Source organism: Balaenoptera musculus, chromosome 10, assembly GCF_009873245.2.
Source record: "Balaenoptera musculus isolate JJ_BM4_2016_0621 chromosome 10, mBalMus1.pri.v3, whole genome shotgun sequence".
Taxonomy (NCBI): Eukaryota; Metazoa; Chordata; class Mammalia; order Artiodactyla; family Balaenopteridae; genus Balaenoptera; species Balaenoptera musculus.
Window position 1 is genome coordinate 98097609 of NC_045794.1, and position 7816 is coordinate 98105424.

General features: G+C 60.4%; 1 protein-coding gene across 2 annotated transcripts in view; it reads right to left on the reverse strand.

Moving 5' to 3' along the window:
* The window catches only part of LOC118901815 (NADH-cytochrome b5 reductase 3), a 24969-nt gene extending 18675 nt beyond the window's left edge, over window positions 1–6294 (reverse strand). The window contains exon 1 of one of the 2 annotated variants that reach the window (XM_036865459.1): window positions 6155–6294. In XM_036865459.1, coding sequence (XP_036721354.1) covers window positions 6155–6175 — 21 coding nt within the window. In that variant the 5' untranslated portion in view covers window positions 6176–6294. Of the gene's footprint in view, window positions 1–2797; window positions 3293–6154 lie in introns of those variants that run through there. The other variant, XM_036865460.1, reaches the window with a different exon arrangement.
* Window positions 6295–7816: the final 1522 nt, after the last annotated feature.

Consider the following 7816-nt stretch of genomic DNA (forward strand, 5'->3'; position numbering starts at 1 on the left):
TCTGGTATATCTTGGTGAAGAGTATATAAGGGCTCTTTATACATTTTTCAACTTTACTGTGAGTCTGAAATTATTTCAAAATAAAAAGTGAAGAAGGGAGTCCACACTAGTGGTTCACACAGCGAGGTCAACAATCGTAAGTTCTCCCAAAATACCGGTTCTCAAGAAAATTGTTTCACAGCTTGTTCACTCACCTTCCCTAGTGTACCTCCCTGACTTTAGTTCTCACAGCAGATGACCGTGTGTATTCTTCTTATCATAACACTACAAATCCCCCTTTTTGCCTTGGCTGCCAGGAAGCTCAGAGCCAAGTTCCTTGCTTGCATGGAGGCCTCTCTGCTTCCTTTGCAGGCCTCTTGAGGTAGCATGTTCTGCAGAGAACAGAACTGGAATGGGCCCCTGCCCTATTCAGGGTCAGGTGAGAAGATTCTCACCTCTCAAGGCCCAGCCTCACTGCTCCCTCCCTTCCCGGAAGCCCTGCCAGGAACCCCCACTCTATCAACTGGGGAAGACACTCTGGCTGAGTACCTGAGGCCTCTCTGTGCCTCGGTATTCTTGGCTATAGAAGGAAGGTGAGGGCCACCGCCTGGCCAACAGCCCAGGGGAGTTGGGATATGAGATGAGATGGAGGGCTGAGGTCACCAAAGGGTCTATAACCTGGGGAATGTGGGCACACACACAGGAGGTTTTTCTACCACCCTCATGAGGCCACCATCACCCAGGAGACGGAATACCCAAATGAAGGAAGGGTAGAGGCACCAAGATCCCATACTGGGCCTGGCCCTGCCCCCCAAACCAGCCCAGCTGCTTCAAGTTGCCCAGCCGCAGCTTTGGTTACAGGCCTTTTGTTGGGCTCAGAACACCGTGCCTCTCCCACAGGCAGAGCCTCCAGGCTGGCTGCAGCCATGGCCTCGCCCCACGGGGCCCCTGGTCTGTAACCAATAGGTCTAAACAGAAGGCCTGAGGGAGCTGGCCCCTGCGCACCCCTCTGGCCCGCACAGGGCCACACAAAGGGTCTCTGGCCACCTGCCTACTTAACCAGCACCTACCATGTCCTGGCCACCAAGGGGTATTTCACCCACCCCGGGTCGAATTTAAGGCCCGTTGGCAGCCCTGGACTCTGGGGTCAGGAGACTTGGGTTTGAGACCCAGCTCAGGACTTCAGGAGAGAATCTTCACCTCTCCACGCTCCACCTTCCTCAAGTTCATGAGGACAGTCCCACCCAGGGCTGGGGAGGAATCGAGGCTGCAAAAGGCCATGCATGGAGCAAACTGGCCAGTGTCCCCGAGCTGGCACTGCTCCAAGAGTGGGACGTGAATTCTCTGGCATAATCCTCACTTCAATCCTAGGCTATCGGTGCTGTGATTATCATCAAGTTACAGAGAAGGAAAGTCAGTCCTCAGAGGACTCAAACCCATTTCTCAGGGAGGTTAAGTGACTCGCCCATGGCCCCGCAACCCAGGCCTGTCTAGCCCAAAGTGTGGTTCTTCCCAAGCCACCTCCCAGGACAGATGTCCTGGAGCCCACAGCCCAAATCCCCTTGCTCCAGCACAGTCCAATCTCCCGGCTCCCGCAGTGAGGCCCCAGCTGCCCAGACTAAGGGGCTGCTCCGCCACCCCCAAACACCCACCACGGCTCCCCACTGCCAACACTCAAGGTCCCCACTATCCAGTCACAAGCCTTTCTTGCCTTAGGCCTTTGCACACTCTCCCTTCTGCCCTGAATGCCCTTTCTCTTCCCTCATCCAACCACTCTTATTCCACTTCCAGAGCCCAGCTCAAACGTCAGCTCTTACCCTCTAGCTAAGCAAGCCCTCAGCAGACTTCCGGAGCCCCCGCCCAAGCTCTGCAAACCCCACGGGGATGAGGGCGACTCTGATGATTCCTCAGCTCCAGGCCTCTCCCACATCAATCAGGGAAGCCATATCCATGGAGAACATTGTTTAGGGGAAAAGTTGAGTGAAGTTACATTTGCAGGAAATCACCATTGTTGGGAGTCCTGGAAATAAACTTAAACGACCTTAAGAGCCCAAGTGGAGTTATGTTTGGTGCTCTCTGGAGTTTTATTTCCCCCCAGCACAGCCGTTTAAGTGCTCAGCCAAGTTTAGTAACTAAGACCCCCTGGCCTGCAGCTCACTTCACAGCCTGCAAAGCACCTTCCCTTCCATTTCCTCACCGACCCTCAGCACTGGGAGACAGGCCAACTGCATTCTTCATTTGACAAATGAGGAAACTGTGGCTCAGGGAGGCCCAGGGTGGAGTCTGGGCTTCGGTTCCCAATTTTCTGTCGCTCACCCCAAATCCCTCACCTGCCCCAAATGCCAGCCCACGGTTACGTGCTGGGCCGTGAAAAAGACTCATTTGTCAATGGTTCTGAAGACAAGTCCTCAACACTGGCCTTGGCCCTTACACAGAACTTGCAGATCCCAGGCGCCAGCTTCGTGTGCCCTGGATGCCAGCCCTGGGCTCAAACGGCTGGGCCAGGGTCCCCATGTGAGGTCACAGACAATGCGCGACAGCAGACCCAGGAAGGCGGGGGACCTGGTGTCTCATCTCTAGCACTCAGAGCAGAGACACTCAGTAAATATTCGTGGATAAATTCACAAAGGGACAAGAACAAGCCCCTGCACTGCAGTCTCTCTCTGACTTTTCTTACTTTGTCGGAAAGTTTCAGCAACCAGGACAAGAGACCAGATGCCTCCAGGGGAAGGGTGGGGCTCGGTCCTCCGTGGAGCACAGGGCTGAGGGGTTGGATCCTGAATTCCTGGCTGTTTCCACACGTGCTGGGCACACCTACCTCCCAGAGGTGTGCTGGGACTGGAGCCGCTGCTGGAAGGAGCTGTGCCAGTGAGAGGTGGATAATGTCCGCAGCCTTCCTTCCAGTGCCCGTGCCCAGACGCGACACTCTCGTATCTCACACAGTCCTCGAGCCCGGGACGCGGGCGCTATGGCCATTCCACTTCAGTGAGGACACTGAGGCAGGGTGAGAACTGGCATCCAGCTCGGCCCGTGCACTGAGCCCCAGCCCCGCACGGTCCCTCTGCATCTGCGGACAGTCTGGCCACTGAGAGAGCAAGGGTGGACTTCGTACAAATTCCTCTCTGGGAGGCAGCTGTGAGCCGACCCTCACTGTCAGTCGGTCCTTCAGGTCACAAACCCCAGCGGGCACAGCTGCCAGGGCCCGTGTGGGATGCGGCGGACACAGGTCAGGGGACCCCGTCCCTGGGGAGCTCAAGCCAGTGTGGGAGATGGACACGGGCAGAGAAAAGGGTGCCGTGGAAAGGCGAAGCTTCGTCTCTGGAAAATTGGAGGCTTTACCAGACTCACAAGGGGTTGGGATGCCCTGTTCCCTGTCCAAGGCACCACTCCCACCCCTGCAAGCAGTGGGCAGAGTGAACAGGAGGCAGGCGGCCAAAGCCAAGGTCCCACCCCAGCTCGTCCTCAGCTGTGCTGCTCACACACACACACACACCACGTCACCCCAGCTCCCCAGGGGAGCTAGGGGACAGCTGCTTCTCCAGGCCTTGACCTGGTGCTCCATAGGCCACACTCTGCCCACCAGGAAACCCACCACCTGCCTTTCCCCACCTCTGATAACACAGGAAGGGGAGAGGGAAACGGGGTGCCAGAGTCCCAGGATGTCTCCAGGGAGCCCCAGCTCACCCACCACAGCCGAGGGGCTGGGTAGCCCTACTACCCCCGTGTGGCACCCAGCCAGCTGCTCACCCCCTGGAACTCCCCACCGGGACCCTGCCATCCACTCTACCCAGGTCAGGTCTGGGTGGGCAAAGGGACCTGCCAGGACCCCCCAGCTGCCAGCCCCCTGTGCTGAGGCTTACCTGCCCGCTGCCTGCCCGCCAGCTGTCCGGCTGGGATCTGCGTGCCCACCTCCCTCATGGCCCCCTTCTCGGGAAGTAGGAGCAAGTGGGAGGGAGTGGAGGAAGCTCTGCAGCGAGGGGCTCCTGGCTCAGCGCTTCCGGGAAAGGGAACCAGGAGGAGGGGCAGGTGGACAGCGGAGCTGCCCTCCACGGGGGAGACCCAGCCCTGCTTCCCAGGGGCTGCGGGTCTGGACCACGGACTGGGCACAGAGCTGCCAGGGGCAGGGGCAAAGCCTTGGACTCTACCTGTGGTGGCGGCCTGTCAGGGTCCACTGAGCACTCACAACTGTGCTGGGGGAAGGGGAGCCAGAGTCGGGGACGGCAGGCTAAGCCCCCAACATACCCCCAGGTGGCTGGCAGGTTTAAGTGCCAACCCCTCGGCGTCCCCTCTTCCGGTGTGTGGGAGGAGGCCTCCCTCTGGGCCTGCACGTCTCAGATAAGATGCCTGGTGCCCAAAGCCCGGGCTGGCCTCCCGCAGACTGCGTGGAGCCGCTGTGCCAGGAGGCCTGGCTGGGGGCTGCTCCGGGTATTTGGGGCCAAGTGGGGACCCCGGCAGGGCCCACGAGGAAAGGGCAATCCTCCCACCCTTTGGATAGAGGAGGCTTAGGGTTGGTGAAGGTCTCCTGACGCGCAGGCAGGGCTCTGCCCCTCACAGAGGGGCTACAAGGGGTCCTTGGCTACTCAGCAAAAACACTGGGCAGCCAGATCCTGGGGACACAGAGACAAACCCAACCAACACGGCTAGAAGGTGAGAGGCACTGCGGGAAAACAGCAGGGGCGGGGGTCTGGGTTCCGGTCCGGAAGCTGAGCAGTGAGGGAGGAAGGGGATTTCTGGGAACATGGTCAGGACGTTACGCTGAGCTGGGGTGATGCCCCCAGGCTTGCCCTGGGCAAAGCTGCCCCCTGGGCTGAATGTCACCCAGAGTCCTAGGCTGGGCCACACATTCACAAGCCAACACCCAGGCCAAGAGGCTTTCTGCCGAGTCCCCAAGGGGGAGCCCCACAGAGCCAGAGGGAGGAGGTGGAGGAGGACGCCAGGCAAGAGGCTCTGGGCCTAATCCTCCCAGTGGCAGCCCTCCCCAAGTGCCCCCAGCCAGCGCCCAGGCGCCCGAGTGTGTGGGTGGGGACCGCCCTCTGGCCACAGCCTCAACGTGGGTCATGCACCACCGCTGCAGCTTCTGAAAGGCCCGAGGGCGAGGGAGGGCAGCCCTGGGCCGAACCAAAGTGACAGCATGACGATGGACTTTGCAGCTCCACAAGTTCGGACTCCGCCAGCCCGGCCGGTGGCCAAGTCTGAGTGGCATTTCTTCGTCTGTAAAATGGGGCCAACGGCTGGGGCCTCTCAAGTTTGCTGGGTTAAGAGAGACCAGAGCCTAGCTTGCAGCCCACGGAGAGGGCTCAGGGGCTGTTGTCCGTAAAAACTCTGCGATCCAGCAACACCGCACGTGCGTGCACACACACACTCACACACTCACTCCACATGCACACACACGCGCACACACTCACACACTCACTCCACACGCACACACACTCCACACGCATGCACACACCTCACACACACTCCACACGCGCACACACACACTCACTCCACACGCGCACACACACTCCACACGCACACACTCACTCCACACGCACGCACACTCACTCCACACACGCACACACTCCACACGCACACACACACACTCCACACGCACACACTCACAGATACGGTCACACTCCCGCACACCTGCTCACTCTTTCACTGTCACTCACCCCCATACACACTCCTGCACACGCACACGTCACACCCGCACACCCGGTCACACACACGCCCTCACAAACTCACACTCACACGTACGCGCTCCCTCCTTCACACTTCACACGTGTTCAGTCACACTCACACTAACTCACACGCGGGGGCACCGGCCACGTTCACCCGCGCACTCGCGCACACATCCGCACTCCTCGGCCGGGCTGAGGGGGGCGGCGGCGGCGGCGGCGGCGGGCGGGGCGCCCCGAACGCGCGGCCGCCAGCCTCCGGGTGACGCCCCTCGGCCGGGAGGGCTGGGCCCGGGGGCAGAGGCCCGGGCGTGAGTCACGGCCGCACGGGGACCACCGGGGCGCGGCGGGCGGGATGGGGCGGGGCCGGGTGGGGTCCTGCGCCCGCGTCCGAGCCCGGCCCCCCCCCGCCCCTAGCGGCCGGGCGCAGTCGGCGCTGCCCGAGACGGGGGTCCGGCGCCCGCCGGCCCGCAGCGACGCCCCGGGCCCGCGGCAGCCGGCGTCCCCTCCCCGCCTACCGTGCTCAGCTGGGCCCCCATGGTGGCGCCGCTCTTCGCTCGCTCCGCCGCCGCCGCCGCCACCGCCGAGACCGCCGCGCCCCGGGCCAGCCCCCCGGCTGCGTCACCGAGGAGGAGGGGCGGGCCCGAGCGCGGCCCAGTCGGGGCGCGGGGGCGGGAGGCCGAGCTCGAGGCCCGGCCCCGCCCCGCCCGCTTCCGTCCGCGGGGAGAGGGTTGGAGGGAGAGGGGCCGTTGGAACGCGAGGCCGGCCGCCTGCGCAGTCGCCCCGGCAGCCTGCGGCGGGGCTCTGACCCGCTCTGTGGCCTCGGGTGGGACGCTGGCGGTCTCTGGGCCTCGTTTGCCATCCTATAGGGGAGAAGATGGCGCCCCCCATTGATGGGATCTAAAATAAAATCCGGAAACTCCGCCTCCAAGGCCTGCAGGAGGAAGCCCCGCTTGGCCTGACCTCAGCCTGCGACCCTGAGCACGTTGCTGGGCCTCACAGGCCTTCTTGTTCCTCAAACTGCTTGGCTTGGTCCCACGTCCAGGCCTTCCCCTCTCTCTGGAACACCATCCCCAACTGCCTCAGGGTCAGCCCTGGCTTCTTGCTTGGGCATCAGGTGAGATGTTCCGTCCTCAGCAAGGCCTGCCCTGACTCCCTCTCCAGGCAGCCCCTTGTGGTCTTCCCGGCACTTAGCATTGAGCTAAAGTCATCCTGTGTGTTTTTTCAGGGATGGGCTGCCCCCAGTCCCACCCCATCACAGTGGACTGTGGGCTTCCTGAGAGCAGGACTCTGCTTTGAAGTCCCCTGCCTGCCTGGAACCTAGCACAGAACATAGAGTAGCACGTAGTAGGTGCTCAATAGATACTTGTTGAATGAGTGAATTCAACACAGTGGGCAGGTGCCTGCTCTGTGTAGGCCCATGCTGGCCCGCCAGGGCTCTCTGGCCTTGATTGCAAAGCAAGTAATCAAATAGGAAAGCTTAACTTCAGCATGTGCAGCCAGTAAGTTCTCATTGCTAGGTGCTTCCTAGGCCACCCATGGCACAGGTGCTCTCTCCAGAGACACCTTCCACAGAGGCCAGGGGAGCCACAGACCACCCCGAACCTCAGCATTTCCCCCAGTCACTTCTGATTTTCTCCGTGTTCTTTGTTACACCTGGATTGATGATGGTTATCACGAATGTGGATGTCTGATGTTGGATTTTCTTCTCGTGAAATTTGGAGGTGACGAAGTTGGCTTTCTCCTTTTAATCATCACCTAAATGGCCTTAAATAAACAAAACGTAAATACTATTTAGACTAAGGCTATAAATGCTAGTCCAACAAACAGTCCTAAAAAATCACAATTAGGGGGCTTCCCTGGTGGCGCAGTGGTTGAGAATCTGCCTGCCAATGCAGGGGACACGGGTTCGAGCCCTGGTCGGGGAGGATCCCACATGCCGCGGAGCGACTGGGCCCGTGAGCCACAATTACTGAGCCTGCGCATCTGGAGCCTGTGCTCCACAACAAGAGAGGCCGCGGTAGTGAGAGGCCTGCGCGCACCGCGATGAAGAGTGGCCCCCGCTCGCCGCAACTAGAGAAAGCCCTCGCACAGAAACGAAGACCCAACACAGCCATAAATAAATAAATTAATTTAAAAAAAAAATCACAATTAGGATGGAATCTATTTTTTCGTCTTGT